The 22,771-nt window shown below is 35.7% G+C and overlaps 1 protein-coding gene across 1 annotated transcript; it reads right to left on the reverse strand.

Annotated features, from left to right (window-relative positions):
• Positions 1-113: 113 nt before the first annotated feature.
• Positions 114-14,015, reverse strand: LOC149421171 (uncharacterized). Its single transcript, XM_089635395.1, has 8 exons — positions 13,580-14,015; positions 11,224-11,404; positions 8,772-8,912; positions 8,541-8,669; positions 6,395-6,627; positions 6,090-6,253; positions 4,507-4,648; positions 114-1,341 (listed from the first exon to the last, which is right to left on the reverse strand). The coding sequence occupies exons 1-8, from the start codon at positions 13,897-13,899 to the stop codon at positions 1,302-1,304; spliced, it is 1,350 nt and encodes a 449-aa protein (XP_089491521.1). The 5' UTR covers positions 13,900-14,015; the 3' UTR covers positions 114-1,301.
• Positions 14,016-22,771: the final 8,756 nt, after the last annotated feature.

Raw genomic sequence — 22,771 nt, forward strand, 5'->3', positions numbered from 1 at the left:
AAATAAATAAAAAAAAACAAAATAGAGAGAAATAGTTTCATTTGTTTATTTTTTTTTTAATTATGTTGGAAGGAAAATCAATGTCATAGAGGACATTGATCTTTCTTTGACTTCTGTGTTTATAAGTGTTTTATTTTATTAATTCATTTTTAGAGTACATTAGTATGTGGGTGATGTACATAACTGGGTTTGTCTCGCTAGGAAATCATGTGCAGGGAGAAGTGCCGGTTTGTTTTTTTTTTTTAAAGTGATAATTAAATTATTAAAGTTATTTTAGTGTAGGTACATAATAATTCCAAAATGTACGAAGAATAGATAGATTATTATTTATATTTCAGTGTACTTATTCTTTCCTTAGTTAATAATTTATATTTTGTTTTCACTTTATTTTATATCGTTTCGACGACATGTATCAAAAGCTTAATAATAAAAATAAAACCTTCATTCTGTTTTACTGAAGGGTTACGCGGAGAGATAGAATTTCTGCACGCACTTATCTAACCTATATGATTGACACAGGTGCAGTTCTGCTTATTTATTAAGCTGTTTTCAGCTTCTGCCGGCAGGGAGAATATTACCCTGATGATAGCCAACCTCCGATAGGAGAGGGCACCAGAAGAAAAAGTCGATGGTTTGTGGCTGGGTAGATCAATGGCTTCTCACCCAGGCGTAGCATGTTACCAATCTTATCCTCAGACCTGAGACTAAACTACATACGATACAAATGTACCACCCCAGGAGCGCACCTGTCCCGGTACAGGTAACAGGTAAATACATGACAACCTAATAAGCCAATATTGAAATATGGTATGGGCAGGAATGAAGGAATTGATTGCGCATTCTTTTCTTTTCTTTTCGTCTTCTTTCTTCTTGGCTCTTCTCGTCTCTTCGTGGCTCTTCTTGACTTTCATTGCACCTTCTTGCTGATTTTAATCGACCAGTAGGTATACATGGCTAATTAATAAGCCAATATTGGAACTGAGGATAGGCAGAGATTGATTGGATGTTGGTTTCTTGCTTCCCAACCCTTTTTCCTTATCTCTTCTTCTTGCTTCTATCATATATTTTCTTACCTCATCTGGTCGCTTCTTGTTTCGTCTTGGCTCTTTCTTGATTAATTTTGTCTGTTCTTCCACTTCTTGCTTCTATTATTCTTCTTGATTCTTCTTGGCTCTCCTAGTCTCTGGTGGCATATTCTTGCCACATACTAGAAAATTTGTGTTGTGTTTTGTTTTAACTTTTCTCTTACATTCTTAATTATTTACAGGAGGCCCAATGTAGTCCTCGTAAAAATAAGTACTCTAGTTTTTGTCATGGAATGGGTGATTGTGAGATTCGGACCTGAAAAGAAAAAGTAAAAATAAAGTATGTTAAATTTATACATGTACATAAATTTAGCGTATAAATTATGCTACGTACTACTCTTCTATTAACTCTTTGAGTGCCAATAGGTTGTACCACATACTACTCTTCTATTAACTCCTTGTGTGCCAATAGGTTGTACCACATTCTACTCTTCTATTAACTCTTTGTGTGCCAATAGGTTGTACCCCATACTACTCTTCGTATGCCAATAGGTTGTACCACGTACTACTCTTCTATTAACTCTTCGTGTGCCAATAGGTTGTACCACATACTACTCTTCTATTAACTCTTTGTGTCCCAATAGGTTGTACCACATACTACTCTTCTATTAACTCTTTGGGTGCCAATAGATTGTGAAAAATTTATTGAACACCGCCATATTAAAAAAACACTTCCTTTTCGTGGGATTTTGCATCTTAAAAAATGGTTGTAGCTTAATAAAATAAAATCTTATTTGAATGGCAACACAATAAACACTAAGATAAGAGTTCGTGCATTTTGTTTCGTAAAGAGCAGTCAATTTAAAATAATATCAAAGTTACTACTATGTCATTCTTCAACGTGCTGCCCAACGTGTATTTCGTATAGTTTGTTGTGTTTCTTTATTTTTTGTTGTGAAAAACACTTACATATAAAAATTAGAATATTATTGCATTTCTTTCAAATATATTGTATAACAGTTCTTAATATAATTAGCTTTTCTGGGAAAACGACTTACGCCAGATTTATAAATATATACAGTGAAACTCTCTTAAGAAGTTTTCCAAGGGACCGGGGAAAAAAAACTTCTTAAGTGGGAAAACTTCTTAAGTGGGATTCAATTTTAGCCATTTAATAACTCGAGTCCGGGGCATACGTCATTCCTATGTCTACCTATGTTAAATTGTCGTGAAACAAGCTCATATGATCCAAGCGGTCAAAAAAAATAAAATATGTATACATCTTCTAGTTATCATGGTAATTACTATTATATTATGTATTTAGAAAAAGGTAGTTATATCATACGAGCTGTTTGACGCTGGAATTATAATCTGTGAACGCATCCAAAAACTACAAAAATCATTTGCGAAGTTTCGTTTCAATCTACATTTTAAATTTATGCATATGTATTTCCTAACCTTCAAACTTAATTTACGACAAATGTCAGATGAAACATGATGCACGGCAATTTTTGATGTTTGAATGAAAAAAACGTAATCATAATGCATATTTTACCATCTCCCCCACCATATAATCATGTTGTTATGTATTTAAAGGTGAAATATTCCGTATTAACCGTGATCCGATAGATTATCAAAAGTTTTTCGTGTTTTACAAATTCGATGGAATAAAAATTTTATACAATAATATTACGAAACATCTCTATGTTCATTATCAAAGGGAAGATTATTGAAGGAGGCGTCAAATGTATGCAAATGTAGATCTAGCCCACGTTGTCATTAAGGTTGAGTTTAATATAATCTTTCATGTTATTTCGGCCTTAAAGACGCTTGCATATTTGTTACATAATTCCGCATTGTTTATTCGTTCCATTGCTATTTTACCTAGTTAGGGGATTAGGAGACGGGGTATTTGGTTTATTTATTGGTTACGGCAGGTTACGGCTTACGGCCCGGCGGCCGACAAAGGGTTTTATGGTCTCAGGTACTAGGTATGGGTTTCAGTCAACGTCTTTCAATTTATGACTTGGAAAAAGGTTCATTTTAGATATTTTGTGACACAATATTTCGTTTGTGTTGATTTTACCGCTGGATTTCTAAAACCTCTTAAGCGGGAAGCAGTTTTAGCTCTAAAACTTCTTATGTGGGAAAAAATCGTGTTTTTTGTATGGAATTTTCAAGGGACCAAAAATCAAAACTTCTTAAGCGTGAAAAATTCTTAAGTGGGAACTTCTTAAGCGAGTTTTACTGTATTATCTGGTGAGATGGTACATTAATTAACAAAAACACCATTTTGCAAAAAAACAAGTAAGTTACTATGAAAATATATATTTTTTTTTTGTTTTACCCTCTAAATTTTTTCAAAAATAATTTGTAAATTCTTAAAAGGATATTGCGCATTTCTTTCATATTTCTATTTGTAAAATAATATTCTTATGTATATATTTTTCCCCTATTTATAAGTGAAAATATTTGTAAATGTTTTCTGCTGTTTAAGTTAATTCGTGAGAAATAGTTTGGATGCAGGTGAATTCTCTAGTTTATGTTTCGTATATATTTTTGTCAATTGATATCTGTATCTGTTTTTTCTCCTTAATAAATAAAAAAAAATAACAAAAAAAAAAAAAATAAAATAAATAAATAAATAAAATTAACTGGCGCATGGCGAGTCGTGCAAAATTTGGGTCAGTACATGACGGAGGTATTTGGTCGTGAGAGCTTGGCGTTCCAAAGGTTAAAAGCAAAGCGCTGATAGCTTCGTTATAACCTCTCCCTCTTTATCGTAAAAAAAGCATATATCAGAGAGGCTATACGGAACCTTTAAAAAAAATTATGATTTCAATCTTAGCTCATGCTTACATGTATAGAAGATTTTAATATCCAAAGGAAATGTGTTCGTTAAGCATGCAACAACAATAACTACTAATTTTATTAATACTTTGTGTTATTATTTATATAAAATAACACAAAGCAGTTCATTCTAACATATAACAGTAAGCAGAAATTGATGGCGCCGCAATCATTTAAAAGGTTTTAAATAAACGTCAAAAAGACTCAAGGGAAAATGTAAGTAAGTTTAAAAAAGCACAATGGTCCAAGTGCATATTTTTTAATTTAACCAAACGGTGTTGAGAAATTAGTGGTAGGTACTTTAAAATTTTGTGAAAAATTAAAACAAAAAAAAAAAAACACTTTGCAAGGTAGATAAATATTGAAAATTTATGTAACAAAATAGTCATTTATTAGATGTTAAGTCAAAATAAATCTAATTCACAGACCAAAATAATAAATTTAAAGAGTTATCTTATGTTTCCCTTGTTTTTAATAAACTGTCGAACTAAAATGTGAAGAAATTTGAAGGGGGAAAACAAATTTCAAAGACAAAGTGAGTTTTTAGTTCCAATTGAATAAATTTTTACATTTGATTGCCAATAATACGGTTTGAGTTAATTTTAATGAATTAATTTGACAAATTTATTACCTTTCGACAACAGTGTTGCCACTGGTGACAGTTCGAGCCTGGCAGTTATGTTTCAGATGGTCTATGCACTGCCATTTCCTTACCCCGCCCTCAAAGGTTCTGGCCAGCGTGTACTTGTAGCGGTTTAGGAGCATAGTCTGGACTGTAACATTATACACATTTGATGTCAGATACATTTTATGCATTTAAATAGCACGGGTTATTAATTGTTATTGTGCTTAATTCGTAGAATTCCATTAAAAAAAATTATAATTAAAAATAAATCAAATTGAATAATTTTATTATTTAGTTCTTGAGTCTTTTACACTCAGCGTCACAAAAATCGCACCTATTGCGAAATCTTATGAGACAATAAAGCGATTGTCTCTTAAAGATGTGCAGTGTCGTCGCCCTAATCCAGGCCTCCAGATGAAGCTATCAGTCTCTTGAAACCATTGAAAAACCCATTGAACGGCAAAACGGCTTATGTTTAGTTGCCGAGCAATATCACACTGTCGCATTCCTGATTCCAGTAGTGCCACCACTTGAGCGGCTTCGTCAGCAGTGATGTCCATTTTAAGGGATTGTTTTTAATGACCTAAATTTGACTTAAACTTTTACAGCCCCGGAAGATGACACAAGTTGTGGCACCGCAACATTTTTTTTAACATCCCGTACTCCGATGAAAAAAAAAGGATTTGTATCGTTTATGAAATGAAACTATTGTCTGATAAGAGGTCGTTAAATGTACTTTCATTTGATATCAATATTGTTTGTGTTAGGTTAGGTCGGGTTAGAAATATTGGCTCGGAGAAACTCACGCTTGAAACTTATTTTAGAAAATGTGCGATTTTTGTGACGCCAAGTGTAGTTTTTATGGCTATTCTAGTTATTTAACAGATTTGGTTGTATGTACATTGTACATAGTAAGTTCTCTAAAGGTGGCCGTTCGTTTCGCCACAGGGACCGAAGACACCACTTGTCCGGGGCAGAGACCGTCTCCCTGACTTCTGCCTCGTGTCGCGGTTTCTTATCTTGTCTTCAATTTATGTGTTGGAACACAATGTGTTGGAACACAATGTGTTTTAATTGTATATGATAATTTAAATAACATAGTGCCCAGAAACATGAATTTTATTGATTACTATAATTAGTAAAATTTCAACTTTATCCTCGAAGTTTCAAAAGAATTATTTATATATGTAAGATTGCACACCATGCATATAAGTTCATAAACAAATTCATTATATATTATAAATGCTCATGATATCGGCATATAGATCAAATAATTAGATATAAAAATTGATGAAAAATGTGCTGCGTGGAGGTAAAAACACGATACATTTGAGCGCTGTATAAAATTTAAAAACCAACATAGCACAAATAAACAAAAAATATTATATACTATGTATTCGCACCATTCCAGAGTAAAACATACACTTAGTATCAGCCCGCTGATTCACCGTTATTCAGAGTTAAAACAATCTACAGAGAGTCGAAGTGAGTTGTTCCAGGCTTACCTTAACCGGAACTTACCTTAAGGATAACCCTTATGACAGCCAACCTCTCTCTAATAGAAGAGTACAACAGAAAAAAAGCTTTACTTTTAGCAGGCGGGTTTTTATCTGGGTCGGGGTCAACAGATCGGGATACTTCATAAAATTCTATAGGGTTCACGCCACTAGTCAAGTCCTCCGAAGCCATAATCACCATGTCTTCATCCATCATCACATCCCCAAGGTCTTCTGGCTCCAGATCCTCTTCAAGTCTGAGGAATTCAAATAGGAGTTAAGATACTAACTTCTTTATTTGCTAAAATAACAATATGTTAGCATTATTGTTGAATTCTTTACAAATAATAAAGAGAAATTACAAGTTTATTATTGAAAATTGTGGTAGTTTTTCTTACATTTGAGAACTGCAACGTGGAGATGGGTGCTTGGAAAGGATTCTCTTAGTATTCTGTGTATTGGATGTCCCAGTCGTGACTGATCTCAGCATGTTTAGGGTTTGTGATTCGTCAAAATCGTCACAGTCGGGGTCGTCTTCTTCGACTGCTGTTTCATTTGGATCTGGTGGCAACCTCGCTGCAACGCCAATCTGATTATCTGCTTGCGATTTAAGTATGTCGGTGTCTATTTCCTGGAAACAAACACTTTTTATTGTAACTGTTCTTTGCATCAAGAATTCAAACATGTATATATATTCTTATTGAAACGTGCCATTTTGAAATTTTAAATGATCAGTGAGGTGATTCAGTTTACTATGTGAAGACTATTTTAAAATTTATAAATTGTGATTTTTTTAACAACTACTGAAACTAAGCAATAAATGTTTATAATAATAACCAAATGGAAATATTGTATTTCTGGGCTCCTGATAATTTGTTCTTGTCAGAAGATTCACATTGTAATGTTTACTATTATTTTGTACATTATGTATAAATTTGTGACATTAGCGCCACTGCAGAAATTAACATTAATTAAATTAAAATAATTTTCTGTAGGTTACCTACTTAATAGCTTCCCTGAATTTTTCACACAATCAGTTCCATTTTTGAAAATGACACTTAAATTCGAAGCAAATCGTAGTTCTAAAGTTCTTGAACCATTGACAGTCACAACGGTACTTAGTATTTTTAATAATTATTATAACTAGCTGTACCTCGCCATGCATTTTTATGGCTAAGTCTGTCTGTACAGAAAGAGAAACAATAACGCGTGTTGCATTTTATTTATTATGTGCATCTATATCGGTCGGTGGCCGAGTTGACATCGCGTTTGGGTCCCACCCAGGCGTAGTGTGTTCAATTCCTCGGCTGGCTAAGTCCTCCATCACAACACAACCAACATTTTCAGCTACTGTGGTGGTAGTAGGAGATTTTCAAATATTGTCAGGTTATTCGTAACCCGGGAATGTTTGTCTTTATTTTTAAAATTTAAAAAAAAATTAAATTAATATATAAAAAGTTTTACATTTTTTTTTTTTGGCTTTTGCCTGTCTCACTAAGAAATCCTGTGCCGAGACAACTAGTTTACAAATATTTTATAATATTAAAATAAAGTACATTTTTCAATAAAGCAAAAATATTTGACAAAAATTTTCAGATTGGTAGGTAGTGGTAACAATGATGAGATTGAGGATTATATTTGGGTGAGGTGACTATTATTATTAATTATTGCACGACCTTTTACGATGATCCATTGTTTGAATCCATTTAGATGGCGCTGTTTTTTAAAAAAGCATGTTTTTACCTGTCACAGGTGACGTCTATACATATAATATAGATATATAAAAACACACGAGTATTCGAATGCACGACCTTTTACGATGATCCATTGTTTGAATCCATTTAGATGGCGCTGTTTTTTAAAAAAGCATGTTTTTACCTGTCACAGGTGACGTCTATACATATAATATAGATATATAAAAACACACGAGTATTCGAATGCAACGCTGTGCCAAAATTTCAAAGCAATCGGTGAAGAACGGAGATTTAAGATTTTGAACAAACGAACATTTACATTTCAATTTACACAGATAAGGGGCCGTTCAAGTATTACGTAAGCAGATTTATTACAATTATTTACCCCCTCTTCCCCCTTGTCACCAAAAGTAAGCAAAGCTCTTACCCCCCCCCCCAGCCCTCCTTACGTAAAAATTGGTACCTATATGCATTTTTCTGTTAATGTATTCTGTTTTTTTATTGATTCATAAGCAGCACTTATAAAATAAACTTAGGATAGAGGACTTTAATGCACATAATATTCATATAAACAAACTTTATTGACACAGTGGGAATCCCCGAATATGTATTCGGTTTTCAAACATGTGGGTTGCCAATGTGTAAAAAAAAATAACTACTGCTGAGCAGTGCTGACGTAATCACTATCTCGACCCCCCCACCCCCCATGTCATCAAAAATAAGCAAAGCAAAGACCCCCCCTGCCCCCCTATAGTGCTTACATAATACTTGAACGGCCCCTAAATAGAAAAGAGTGTTATATAATGACTATGAAATTGTGAAAAAATAAAAATTTGATATCGAAGCTCACCGTATCAATTCCTTGGATCTGTAAAGCTTTGGCAGCTGCAAAGAAAGGTTCCAGTTCGTCCTCAGTAATGTCCACTTGCCCAGTGTATACATACTGCAGTAAGTGCTTCAGGGTTGGATAAGACACATTCTAAAAGTCAAAATATGGTATAAAACTGAATGACGATTTGTTACGATGTCCAACGTGATTTGTGTTGAAATATAATATAATGTAAAAGTATTCAATGCTTACGGTGAGGAAGATAATGGGGTGCCTGGCGGGGGATGAGCGGATGATCTCCTTGAGGTAGGGGCTGGCTATGCTCATGACAAGCTGGTGCACCTTCACCAGGTGCCCGCCCGCAGCCAGGGTCAAGTCTACAAAGTCTTCATTCTGAGGACAATCATTTCATTCAAGTGAGGAAAAGAGACAAGATGGTTATAGGTTACTAGGAATGCGATCTTTTAAATTTTTCAATTTGTAATGTGTCGTCTCTTGAATAATTTTTTTATGGGCTTAGAAAAATTCATATGAAATAGATATTTATAATGCAGAGTATGGATATGCTATTAAATAATAATATAAGCCTAAGTTGGCAATTTGACATTTTAATTTTTTTAATCTGTTTTTCCAGTGCAGATCTATTTTCATGTAAATAAAATCTTCATAACTTACTAGTTTTGACCTACTATTCTTGGAGTGATTTTTCACAAAAACAGCGCTCAATAATTTATACAATCTCTAAATAGTAAAGTTTATAAAATAAAGTCGCTATCCGTGTCTGTCTGTTTGTGCGCTTAGTTCTTCTAAGCTACGCAACGGATTGTGATAGGGTTTCACTATCATTCAAAGAATTTCTTCCGGAAGGTTTATATATATATATTATACTTATAGAATGTAGAAAAAAGTCGATGTTTTGTAATATTGTATATCTTGAATAGTCCTACAGAAAAGTCCGCGATGGTATATGTCTATCTCCTTGTCTAAAGTATAATTCCTTGTCAGCTAGTTATTATTAATAATAATCTGTGAGCAGTAGACCTAAATAGACATACAAAAAAGTATGTTTCTAATTTTATCTTATTTAATAAATCAAAACCAAAATTTCCCCCGAAATTGTAAGATTTGTAAGTAGGTACTTAAATACCTACATACTTAATTGTAAACCATATTATATTTCATGAACTTTTTTAATTTCAAATAAGGAATGGTGTATTTTCACAAGATATGAATACCATTAAAAAAATAGATGATTTAAAGTATATTTTTCTCATTATTATTATGGTACTAAAATTTTTTAATTTCAATATTTTCATTCATAATTATTGATTTCAAAAACGATCTAAAACCATACATTCTGAAATGGTTCCAACTGGCTATAACGTCATTATAAAAAATGCCAATGTTTGGTAAGACAGCTGTTACCAACGTTACCCGCCGTGACATCAACTCCACCGAATTCACAAATATGTCGTTTTGGCGGCAAATCGAAAATGGCACATTTTAAATTATTATAGAAAATTTATTCAGTAAAGTTGTCGAATCCCGCCTCACGCTTAGTATGCAAAAACTTTAAAAATGGCAATTGGTTTCAACTTAATTACAACAAGAAACTACTTTCAGACGGCCTCCAGTGGTCGAGGGGTAAGGCTCTAGACTAGTAATGTGAAAGTCGCGGGTTCAAATCCCGGTATGCGCAAGTAAATTTGATTTGATGAATTTATGATATGTATTTCACAATTTATTCATTTAAAATAATATATAATACACTTGTGGCAGTTCCAGAGTGAAAGATACTCTCAGAATACTCTCTTATTGATTTTGCGGAAGTATACTGCCCGCCGCGAATATCCATCGGAAGCTATTGGAAATTTATGGTAGTGATGTGATGAGTCGAAAACATGTCACGAAGTGGGTTAGGTTGTTCAGAGAAGGCCGTACTGATACTCACGATGAGGCAAGGAGTGGGAAACTATCAGTGATTTCCCACGAACTTGTGCAAAAAAATTGAAAGAACAAATGTAAAATGATGGCTGTGTGACGCTTGACGACCTTCACGAAGAATTTCCTGACATTTCTCGAAGTCTAGAAAAAGCTATAATAAGCATCTCTGGTGTGGTCTCCAATGTATTACTTGTAACTTGCACGAAAGGAAGTTTCTTAGATATGTTCAATACAAGTTGAGACAACCTGTGATTAATATCTGCTACAAAACATTAACGTCTAATCTAAAACTACTGCTACTTTCTACCCGGAGAACTATCAATGATATTCTATTACTTTTTTAAGTGTTATTAATATTCATGTCCCTGTGAAATCAATTCGACTCCACTATCTCCTCCCTGAACTGCCAATACATAAACAGGCCTTTTCTATATATTTAAAACCTCTCCATCCTGCATCAAAGCAAAAATAATTAATTGTGTATATAACTGATATGTTTGCATAATATAGCCGACATGTGTCTGTATTATGTTTATAGAATGACAAGTATTTATTGTACTGATATGTATTGTAGGTAGTACACACATGATATGTTATTTCTGTATGATGTTTGTAAATTCTTGACATGTATTATGTTTGTAAAATGACAAGTACGTATTGTACTGATATGATATTTGTGTATGTTTTGTAAATTTTCGACATGTATTATGTTTGTAAAAGCCTTATGGGCGTTAAATAATTAAAGTAATAATAAAAATACCTTGAGTAAAGCGTTTAAATTTGAGCACAGTCTGTTTTGGTAGCTATCCCAGGACAAGGCAAAACGGGGTTGAGCAACCTTTCTAATTATTTTAGGTTTAGCGGCTTCTGTTGTATCTAATGCTTCAACTTCCTCTTGGTGGCTGGTTTCCAAAGGTTTTCTTAAGTCAGTATTACTCGTCCTAAAAGAAAGTTTCATTTGACACCATTGACATAAATACAAAGATGCATTATGTTCACACTAATCGAACAACAATATATGGCAAGTCATAAGAAAAAAATCGTCACAACGAATGAAATGGCTACAAATAACATCATTCATAGCTAAATGGAACGGAACTCATTAGAAAGAGATAGCCATCCAAATTGTATTCGTTGAAATACTAAGTGATTTTTGAGTGCATGCGAAAAGAAAGAAACTCCCAGCAGATTTGGTTTTTGCTCGAGAATGATTTGTGCACATCTCAAAAGCACAGAAAGGCATTTTTTTCACAAAAAAGAGCCTAGAGCAACATGCTTGTGGCAGCCGGTGACAGCTTGTCTAACTGACGGGCTTATGTGCTTATTAAACGCAGTGAATCACCAGCTTGTCCACTGGACCCAGTTCAGTACTACATTGCGCGTTGTCTCAGTAACCTATCTTCCTTTTTAATTCAGGTTTATTACTACGAAATAGTTCCAAAATTTTTTACAATTTGGTAGGCGGGAATGGGTACCGCCGCCCTGGGAACCATTTATTGGATGACCAACACCTCTGCCACAGGTCACCCCAAGTGGTTCGCTACGTTTGGTGACTTAGCAGGGGTGCCCGGGTTCATGGGTTAAGGTTTGCCCAGGTCTTGGTGGCGGGTGTGTCGGCCCACCTTCTGCGTGGCGGGCCGGTTGGGAGATGCTGGTTGAGGGAGACCCTTTACAACCGGTTACCGCTGTCCGGGCCGCTCGATAGTACAGGGGCCCGACCCTCAGGCTCACGACTAAGGGTGGGCTGCCCCATCAGCGAGTGAAAAAACCCCGCCACTGCTGTTGTACCGGTTCGTGACCGGAGGGGACCCAGCAGCAGCGTTTGGGGCGCATTGGATGCCCTCTCCAGCCGGACTCTCCCAGCCTATCGCCTAGCACCGCAGTGAGTGGGCTGGAACCAAACGCTCATCACTCCTGGACAGCCTGAACCCCATATATCCTACCCACCCCTCATACCTTTTCATTCCAGACCTTCCTTTCACTTCATACCCTTAAAAAAAAAAAAAAGAAAAGTTAAAATCATGAATATACATAAAAACATACATAACATCATTACAGCGGCGAGTAGCAGGCGTCCCCGGTGCGGGCCAAAACTGTTGGTAAATTTTGCCAACATTCGCGGTCTGCACACTAATTTAAATTCAGTTCATCACCATCTTTTGTCCCAACGTCCCAACCTTCTTTTCCTATCCGAAACTCAGATAGCCGAGCCGCCAGACTCCTCCTATATGGACTGCCCGGGCTTTACCCTTGCAAGCAAGTTCCGACTCAAAGGAGGAGTCTGCCTCTATAGTCGAGCTGACGTCAACTGTGTACGACTATTGAGTCTGGAAAACTCCAGATTCGACGTAATGTGGGTGCGCGTCAATCTTGCCAGTACGGCAAGATTCTACGCATGTCTATACCGCTCACCGAACCATAGCGAATCAGACACTTCCGAGCTCTTCAAACATTTGAGAGATACTATTGATGATCTCTTGCCCCGCTACCCTTCGGCCGAGTTTATTGTTCTGGGGGACTTCAATGTTCATAACGAACCATGGTTGAAGTTCTCTGGCCCAACGGACTCGGCTGGCCGACAGGCGGAATCCTTTGCCATTTGCTACGGATTAGAGCAACTGGTTCAGGAGCCTACAAGGGTTCCTGATGTCCAGACTCACAATTCCCCAATCTTAACAAACGGACTGCAATCTTTAGAGCACAGGCGTCAGGTAGGTATGCTGTCCTTGTTCTATCGGTATTACAATGGAAGATGCTCTGAGGAACTAGCGTCATTGATCCCTTCGGCACCGGTGCGTAGTCAGGATACACGCCAAACGCGTGCCCAACATTTGTACACGGTTGACATTTGTCACATGAGAACGGGTCGCTTCTACGATTCGTTCTTAAGTTCAACAGCTCGGCTGTGGAACGAACTGCCGGCCTCTGTGTTTCCTCCCTCCTACAACATGGGACTCTTCAAGACCCATGTTCACTCCTTCCTCTCCAAAAAAAGACCCTCCACACAGCATCCCCAAAGATGACATAGGCCCAGAGGGAAATTATTTTCTTCAGGGCCTCCTGTGTGGAGTTAATATAAAAAAAAAAATATAAAAAAAAATTACTTCATCTCTTACCCACGTAAAGAAGAACACCTTCCCTGTGCATTATATTCATTAGATTTTACCGGTTTAGGTAAATCAGGTTCGTTTACGAATAAAGGGTCGCTATCATTTATATTTTTGGTTTTCGTAAAGGCTTCACCTTTAATCACTTTGAATATTTTGAAGTATAACGTGGGATGCTTTCTCTTCAAATGAGTTTTTAAATTGGTAGAAGTCGATCTGTAGGATATCTTAATCTGGCAAAATGAGCACTTGGCGTAATAAGTGTCGCCTATTGGTTTGTAATAATTCCATAATACACTTCTCTTTTCTTTCCGAACTTTCGTAGACATTATATAGAATGTATGTTTACAACTTATAATAAATAAAATTCCACGAGATAGATTTATTTTATGGATAGTTCTTCGTATCTATGCAAAAAGACTCTGCAATATTAACAACGATCAGTTTAATTATTTGTGATTATATTATGACGTAAATTTATCCAAATTTATCTTTATCTCTCAGCTCGCTTCGCCAGTGACATTTGTATTTGACATCACAAAACATAAATAAACCACTCTCTAGATCGATATCTTCGGGCTTTTTGTATGTCCCCATTTTGTCACCCCCTTAACCACAGATAAAACGGTCGTTTGGTCCAGACAGTTAAATATATCGTGGACCATAAAGAAATCTCAAGGCCATTTAAAAAAGTGCATACATAGACAATATAACTGCACCCAGCTAACGTCGTACATTCACTAGCCCAAAAAATTTATATTTTAAAAATAAAAATATTGGAATGCAGGAAAAGTAAAATAAAAAAAACCCACAGCTTATGCACACATCAAAATATTTTTTATTATTTAAAGACAATGGACAGTAATACAAAACAGGGTCAGTACAACCGATGTATTGAGCATTGATTTATCATTGAAGTAGAAGATAATACTAATATATCTAAACAAAACATGAAACAGAACAAGACACAGAAAAATAAAAAGTAAAGGTCTCAACTAGGAATCGAACCCAGGATTTCTGTCTTACTGCAACAACTTAATAGGATTTAATTTGACCTTGCACAAAAATACAAGAATATATACACAAAATACATATTCAACGTGTTGAAAGATATTCATTATGTCAAGTAATAGTAACGCCTTTTGACTTTTACATGGTATAATTTAAATCATAATACATAAACCATAATATAAGAAATAAAAATCGTGTACATAATAAAAGCTTGTAAAAAATATAGCTTGTAAAACAACAAAAGATATTATGAAATAGAATTTAAGAACATGTAATTAATATTTCTATTTTGGATACTGACAATTCGTGGTGGAATCCATTATCTATAAATAGTATAAAATAAAGTGACATTAGCGTCTGTCTGTTTGTGCGCTTAGTTCTTCTTAACTATGCGACTGATTTCGATAAGGTTTTCAGCATCATTTAGAGAATTTCTTCCGGAAGGTTTAGATAAATAACACATGCATTGACACATATTGATAAAAAGCAGAGAAAAGTCGATATAAAGATTATTTTTGGCCGCTTACATTGCTAACGCTGGCGAGACCTTATGAGAATATCAAAATAATGTACTACGGAATTGTATACCTTAAAAGGGCCTACAGAAAAGTCTGTTATATACAGGGTGTATCGGCACTAACCCGACAAACTTTAACCAGCTATTCCTTAGCACATTTGGAGTAAAAAATGTTATGTGCACTTTGCTGTCCGGTAACGTTTTTTTTTAATAAAAAATTAATTAAACATATTTTCACCACATGTCACCACTGTTTTATCCTTTGTCAAAATTTGAAAGCAACATCGCAACTCTCGCGTGTTGCTGCGAACGAAGCCCGTATTACATAATCCAGTACCAGAAAAGAAATATTTTATTTAACAATAATGATTATTCACATTTTTCGTATGCGAATCACTGATTGTCTTCTTGTATTGTACACATCAGTTTTATTTTTGTATCTAAATTGTTTCACCTCTGGAATGCTTTGGTTTCACCTCTTACGCGTTTCACGTATTAAATAGTCTAATTTTGAAACTAAGAAACTAATTAGTAGATTTCCTGAATTTATAATCGAAGTCCAATAATTCTGAGCACTTTTAAAAACAATTTTCCTCACTTAGGTACTTATCAATAATAATAATTGGATTATTTGAACAGCGCCGTTGTTTTTTAAATCACCGTAAGTGCTCTGTCAAAATGTTACTTGCTAGGCTATCCTACAACGTATATTTTTTAATAAATTTAGTTATTTACAACTTCGCGGAATGTGATTTATGAATATTATTGCTTATGTTAAAAGCCTTCCAGAATTACCGGAATATAACGAGCAGCTTGACACACTTAAGTTTATTTCCACTAATTTGAAGGTACAAAGAATGTATAGTTTTAAAAACAATCCCGATGAATCAAAAAACGGTTCATATAAAACTGCTGCGCAACACACTGAGACAAAGGAAAGCACTCACACAAACGTCATGACTGCATTGGATTGACCACCTGCAAATGAATGCTGCCAGATTGCTAATTTATTTAAACAATAATTATTAAATTTTATTTAAAATATCGCAATTTTTTTAAAAAATCGACAATAAATTACAACTATAATTTAAAAAAAATATTCTTAACCCCACGCTTTTTCGTAATTGATTAATTAATTCAGAATTTAAACGTTGCTTGAAATGACTAGCCGTATTTGGTGACCAGATCTGAATATCCAGGTTCAGAATTTAAACGTTGCTTGAAATGACTAGCCGTATTTGGTGACCAGATCTGAATATCCAGGTTTAGAATTTAAACGTTGCTTGAAATGACTAGCCGTATTTGGTGACCAGATCTGAATATCCAGGTTCAGAATTTAAACGTTGCTTGAAATGACTAGCCGTATTTGGTGACCAGATCTGAATATCCAGGTTTAGAATTTAAACGTTGCTTGAAATGACTAGCCGTATTTGGTGACCAGATCTGAATATCCAGGTTCAGAATTTAAACGTTGCTTGAAATGACTAGCCGTATTTGGTGACCAGATCTGAATATCCAGGTTTAGAATTTAAACGTTACTTGAAATGACTAGCCGTATTTGGTGACCAGATCTGAATATCCAGGTTCAGAATTTAAACGTTGCTTGAAATGACTAGCCGTATTTGGTGACCAGATCTGAATATCCAGGTTTAGAATTTAAACGTTGCTTGAAATGACTAGCCGTATTTGGTGACCAGATCTGAATATCCAGGTACTTCCTCACCTTCCACTCCTTCCCTTAGCCATAAAACTTACCCCAATTCAACATAAAAATTGTTTAAATTATCGGATGTAATGAAATGCATAATAATTAGACCCCAAAATACTTAATTATTCAGGGAAATAAACCCCTGAGTCATCAGTTGGAAATACCAACGACATTAAGTGAAATTAACAATGCAATAATCCTATTATTGCATTGTTTAAAATTTCACTTAATTATTAGCATTAGCAAATAATATTGGGATTAGCAAATAATAATTTACGACAATTTACTCGGAAATCAATAAAGCCAGAATAATAAAAAAAGAAAGTTATCACTTACGTCGTCTGTAAGTGGCTTTACCAAAGTTTGATAATGCCGTCAGAAGGTGAAACAGCTGTCACGCGTAATAATAATTACAACTAGCAGAACTTGTTTATAAACACACTGTTTTTATAAATTTTTTAATAAGACTGTTAAAATAAAAAAAATCTCTAAATTGAAATGGAGTTCTACAAACTAAACTTAAAATCAAATAAATTTATTGCGAAGGTTCAAAGTACTGTACTGTAATATTATATTAAATAATTTTTACGTGTTTAATTATTGTTTAAAGTCAGATTAAAGCGATTAAAAAACCCACCTGGCAATTCTTATTCGAGTTTCGTTGTTTTTACGTATTGGCGCGCTTACAAGCATCAGTCGTCTCATTTTTAACCATTAATATTTAGTGTGTAGGAAAGAGAGAAGACGCTTTTCGACACACTTGTCGAAAAACTTGTTGAATGCCGACGGGCATACTCTTCTACAGATTTTATTAAATATTGATATGTAGGTAATATTGATGTGTAAATGAATGACATTGTGAGAATTTTACCAATAAATAATAAATGAAAATGCGGACATGTAGTTTATGTTAATTTTTTTATTGGAGCATTTGTTCGAAGTGACTACCATTATTTTCGATGCAAGCGTGTAGTCTTGTTATATTTTGATTATTTAAGTTTGCAGGATTTGCTTTAATTTCTGCAGCGGCTTCCATCACTCGTTCGAGCAGTTGCTCTCTTGAGGCTATTGGCTTAGCATACACTTTTTCCTTGAGAGCCCCCCACAGGTAGTAATCCAGGGGGGTCAGGTCGGGTGATCTTGGTGGCCAAGCAATGGCCGGACTTCCACGGCCTATCCAACGACCAGGAAACTCGACATCCAAGTAGTTCCGCACGGCAATCGAATAGTGTGGTGGGGCTCCATCGTGCTGGAACCACATTCTCCGTAGTAATTCGAGGTTCACATCTTCCAGAATCTCGCCCAGTTGCACTTGTAAGAACTCCAAATACATCGGTCCATTTAGTCTGGGAGGCAACTCGATTGGACCGAGTATTTGATTTCCCAGGATTCCTGCCCACATGTTGATGGAAAATCTGTCCTGGCTCGACGACTCCCGAACAAGCTTGGGGTTTTGTTCAGCCCAATGGTGCAAGTTGTGCACATTTAGCACTCCTGTTTTAGTGAACTGTGCTTCGTCGGTAAACAATATGTTTTTCATGAAGTCTGCATCTCTTATGACATTATGCAGCATTCTTCTGCAGTACACGACTCTGGAAAAGTGGTCATTCTCCATGAGGCCTTGGCAGCGCCTATAGTGAAAAGGTTTGAGCCCGTGCTTCTTCAGAACTCTCCATACCGCCATGTGTTCCCTGTGTCCTATCATCAGAGCGACCCGACGCACGGACAGCGTGGGGTCTTCGGTAATTAAGTTCAGGATTCTCTCCTCAACTGCCACAGGAACGATGTTGTGTCCTCCGCCGGCGCCTTCAATCCGTCCGATGCCACAGTCACGCAATTGTTGATACATCTGAAACAAAACAACAAATAACAACTGCTTTTATTATTCAGCTCAGTAATAATGTCAAATAAACAATCGCGGGCTTTTTCACTCATTTTATTTTTAAAGAACACTTATTTTAGGCACATATCAGAAAACTTACGTTTTCTCTTCATTTATTTCATTTTTTTATAGTAAAATGTATAACAAAGTGTTTTAAATTATAATTTTCTTAACTAGGTACGGTTGATATCTTGGATTCACAGGGGTGAAATTGAATTCAAGTAATTTAAATAATCCCATGGTGAGAAAGGGAGTGAATTCAATTGCAGTGAATGATGCATTTATTAGAGATTAAAATTAATTAACTTTTTAAAACGCCGTTTAGTGACCACTGAACACAAATCACCTAAAGTACAATTTACATTTTTAAAGTTGGTGGCCCCTTGTTATGTTTTTAATGTTCCCAGTTTAAATTTCAAAAGCGCTTTTTGGCATTATCAATGAATGTAAATAGTTTCAATAAACAATTGATAGGGTACAAACCTGGACAAAGGTAGCATGGTGTGGGACGCGTCTTCCAGGAAACCTCATGCGATACTCCCTTACGGCTGCTCGTGAATTTCCATTGCAAAATCCATAAACAAAAACAATATCTGCTTGCTCGGCAGGTGGATAATTGAGGGGCATATTTCAACAGTAAAAACTTAGATAACAAAACAAAAACGAAACTAGAAACTTGATGACATGCGAACTCCCAAAACAGCACTGACCACTGATACGAGACGGGGTGGCGGGAACCACACGGGACTTGAGACAGAATATGTGTGAAAGAGATGACAGTAGCGCGGCGTTGCCAATTATTTTACCCCTATACTGTGGGCAGTAGCGGAGTGTGGAAATTTTATTTATTTTTTGTTTTTAAAAGAAAAAAAATGTTACCGGACAGCAAAGTGTACATAACATTTTTTACTCCAAATGTGCTAAGGAATAGCTGGTTAAAGTTTGTCGGGTTAGTGCCGATACACCCTGTATATATACAAATGTTATACATATCGCAGTTTCCATCGGGTCCCCAAAATCTCCTCTTGTGCGTCTTCTGTTTCCTGGGAGAAAGGGCTGCCGTCGGACCAACACAGCTCAAAATGCCCTTCGTCTTACCTAGAAAAAGACAAAATTTGAGACCAATGATTACACTATTTTAGTATTGTACACATATTTAATAAATTTCATGGATAAAATTAATCAAAAATATTTTAAGAAAAAGGGGACATTAATGGTGATGGATTAATTCACTATTGAACTTTCTTGTATGGGAAAAAATCGCGTTTTATGCAGAATTTGTAGGGAGCGAAAACAAAACTTCTTGAGCGAGTTTCACTGCAATATAAATTAGGTGTATACCTTCAGAATATTCCTTCAAATGAGGATTCCACACTGTTGAAGCGCACTGTTGGTGACTTACATCTTATAAATATTAGTTAAAAAGTAACAAATTTAGGCGTTAATTATTATTGCCACAGCACTAGAAGTTATTCAAATTCTCCTGCAAGGGTTTCATATATTTCCACAGCTTTGTCGTCAGCAAACATTATGGAAAATTCTGAAAATCTGAATAAGGTACTTACATGATGCAATTCTGGAGAGGTTTAAATGACCTTGTTTGATGTAATCGTGGCTTTGTTTAGCAGTTTTAGCATCCTAATACGTGGTATAGTATCGCGTCGGAATACGGATAGGTCTGAAAAGGAAAATTAATTAAATTATAAGCCAATGAAGTACATTCAGAAATCATGAACATTGTATCAAAGAACGAGAGGTTAGTACCTGTATTTAACAACGGGTTCGGGTCCTTCTTTCAATTGGTGGAGATAGACCGGATAACACTCTTTAACACAACACAGCATTAATTTATCACCTTGAAGAATTCTAGCACGCAACATTATTTTTAGATGGTTGAAAGAAAATTCAAAATATTTACGCTAAAAACTTCAACTGACTTCATGGTTCAACTTTCGAAATGGCGTCTTGGAAATTACCGTTAATTTTTATCGCAGCATAACCCATGCTTAGCTTCTCTTTCTTTTACATAAGTCGCTATGGTAGAGAGCGAGAGATCAAACTACAATTTTTGCTCTGAGCCAATGAGATCTGTGCTTTCAGCCACAACAGCTTTGTCTATAAGAATTTGGGTTAGGAATAACTCCTCCCATCAGGGTTACAAGGTCAGACGGGAGTTGTACGCCCCTGTCACAAAATAGAGAGGCGTATTTATCGTACCCAGTAAAAGTACCGGGTATTTTCATGCGATACTTTGTACTTGCGACAAATCTCCAAAATACCTGGTTCCAAAATACTCACAAGTATTTATTACTTACAGGTAATTTGAATAGGTATTTTTACCTTTCTCACGGAATTGAAAAATTACTGTAAATATTTTTTTGTGGGTAACAACTTCTCACAGAAGTTTTCTAACAACCCCACCCCCCCCCCCCCCCTATTGATTCGAATAATTTTTGGAGGAATCAATTTTACAATTTTACGTGGAAAATTTGTGGGGATTCGTTGTGTGCAGAAATTATGGGAGTGCACAGTTTACAAATGACTTATTAATTAATCCTCAGGTCGATATAAAATACATTTGAGTATTTTGTAACCGGTATTTTTTTGTGCCTGTACTCACTGTACCCACACCCAGTAACGAAAAGTATTCACAGGACCCACCTCTAATCACAAATAAACCACTAACTAGATCGATATCTTCGGGCTTTTTGTATGGAAAAAGTTTGTACTATACTTAACCACGGATATAGCCGATGGAGCGGTGAGCGGTACAAGGTAGAGAAACTCAAGGCCATTTAAAAAAGTTGCGACCATAGACAAATAACTGCACTCGGCCCAAAAAACTATTTTTAAAATAAAAATGTCCTCGAAGCAGAAAAATACCGAAATTTTTCCTGAGGGCAATGTTTATCTGACCAAGAAAATTAACATTTACAGCTTATTTTCTCAAACATCATTAATCATATATAAACCACTCAATTGATATAGACAACCAACAACACATAAATACACCACAAAAAAGAGAGAGAGGTTTATTTTATGGTCAAGAGGGCCGAGAGGTAAGTGGTTTATTTATTGCCAAGAGGTTCGTAGAAAATATATTTTTCTACGATTTTATTATTTTTCGGCTTTCACCGCGCGTACTTGGCCACGTTTAGAAATTGTAGAAAAATTAATGATAGTTAATATTCGGGATCGCTGGCCACGGTTATTACATTTTTTTTTAGAATATTTATTTTTTATTATAACATCTTACTCTTAAAATAATATTTACCGATATAGTATATACGTATCATACACATTTGCTGCCTCCATGTGGAAACACCGTTTGTATAATGTTTTGATACACTCGGCTCTGAAGCGGGGTCAGAGGTCTCCCCTGTTGGCGCTTATGTGGCCTCAGATACGTTGCCGGTTCTGCCAATTGATTTAGAAATAAGAGAAATATAATCAAAAAAGGAACTCATCAGAGGAAGAGCTGCTGTCCACCTGGTCGTCGAGCTGACACCGGGATTAGCAGTAGCCCTCCCTGACTTGCTCAAAGCGATGCGCGTAAGGACGCTGGCAGGAGCGATGGGACAGGTCAACGAAGGGCAGATGGACCTTCTCCTTCTTCCCACAGCTTAACCCTCTCTCCTCACCCAAATTGCGCATGTGGTGATAACAACCACGACGCCAGGCACATTCTTTGGCACTGCGATATAGTGAAGGATGCAAGACAGGAAATGTTAGATGGTTTGCGAGGAATAACAAGACAAGTCGCTGATTTAGACTAAACTCATATTTGTTTCAGGTGCTGCACGTATTGCTCCTGTCTTCCCCGGAATCTCTTCTATAACTCGTTTACTTAATGTATACGCTTTGAATTGTTAAAATAATTACTTATGCTGCTTAATGGTTATTCCCGATTTCTCACACTTTTCATTGGCATTGGCACGCATTTTCACTTCTGCATTGGCACGCACTTTCTACTTGCATCGCTGTTATACAACTTAATAGTCTATTTATTCTTTCTCTATTGTTTTTCTAGCTTATCATTATATTACCATATTACACTCATCTTCAATGCGATGCTGATGACAT

This window comes from Hesperophylax consimilis, chromosome 9, assembly GCF_061612785.1.
Source record: "Hesperophylax consimilis isolate HC1 chromosome 9, BYU_Hcon_1.0, whole genome shotgun sequence".
Lineage (NCBI taxonomy): Eukaryota > Metazoa > Arthropoda > Insecta > Trichoptera > Limnephilidae > Hesperophylax > Hesperophylax consimilis.

Excerpts from the sequence above, each read along its gene's own strand:
- LOC149421171 (XM_089635395.1), bottom strand. The coding sequence starts at position 13,899 with ATGTCTACGAAAGTTCGGAAAGAAAAGAGAAGTGTATTATGGAATTAT. Across the intron at positions 11,405-13,579 it reads AGGTGTTCTTCTTTACGTGG|GACGAGTAATACTGACTTAA; the intron begins GTAAGAGATGAA and ends ACTTTCTTTTAG. Across the intron at positions 8,913-11,223 it reads ATTTAAACGCTTTACTCAAG|AATGAAGACTTTGTAGACTT; the intron begins GTATTTTTATTA and ends GATTGTCCTCAG.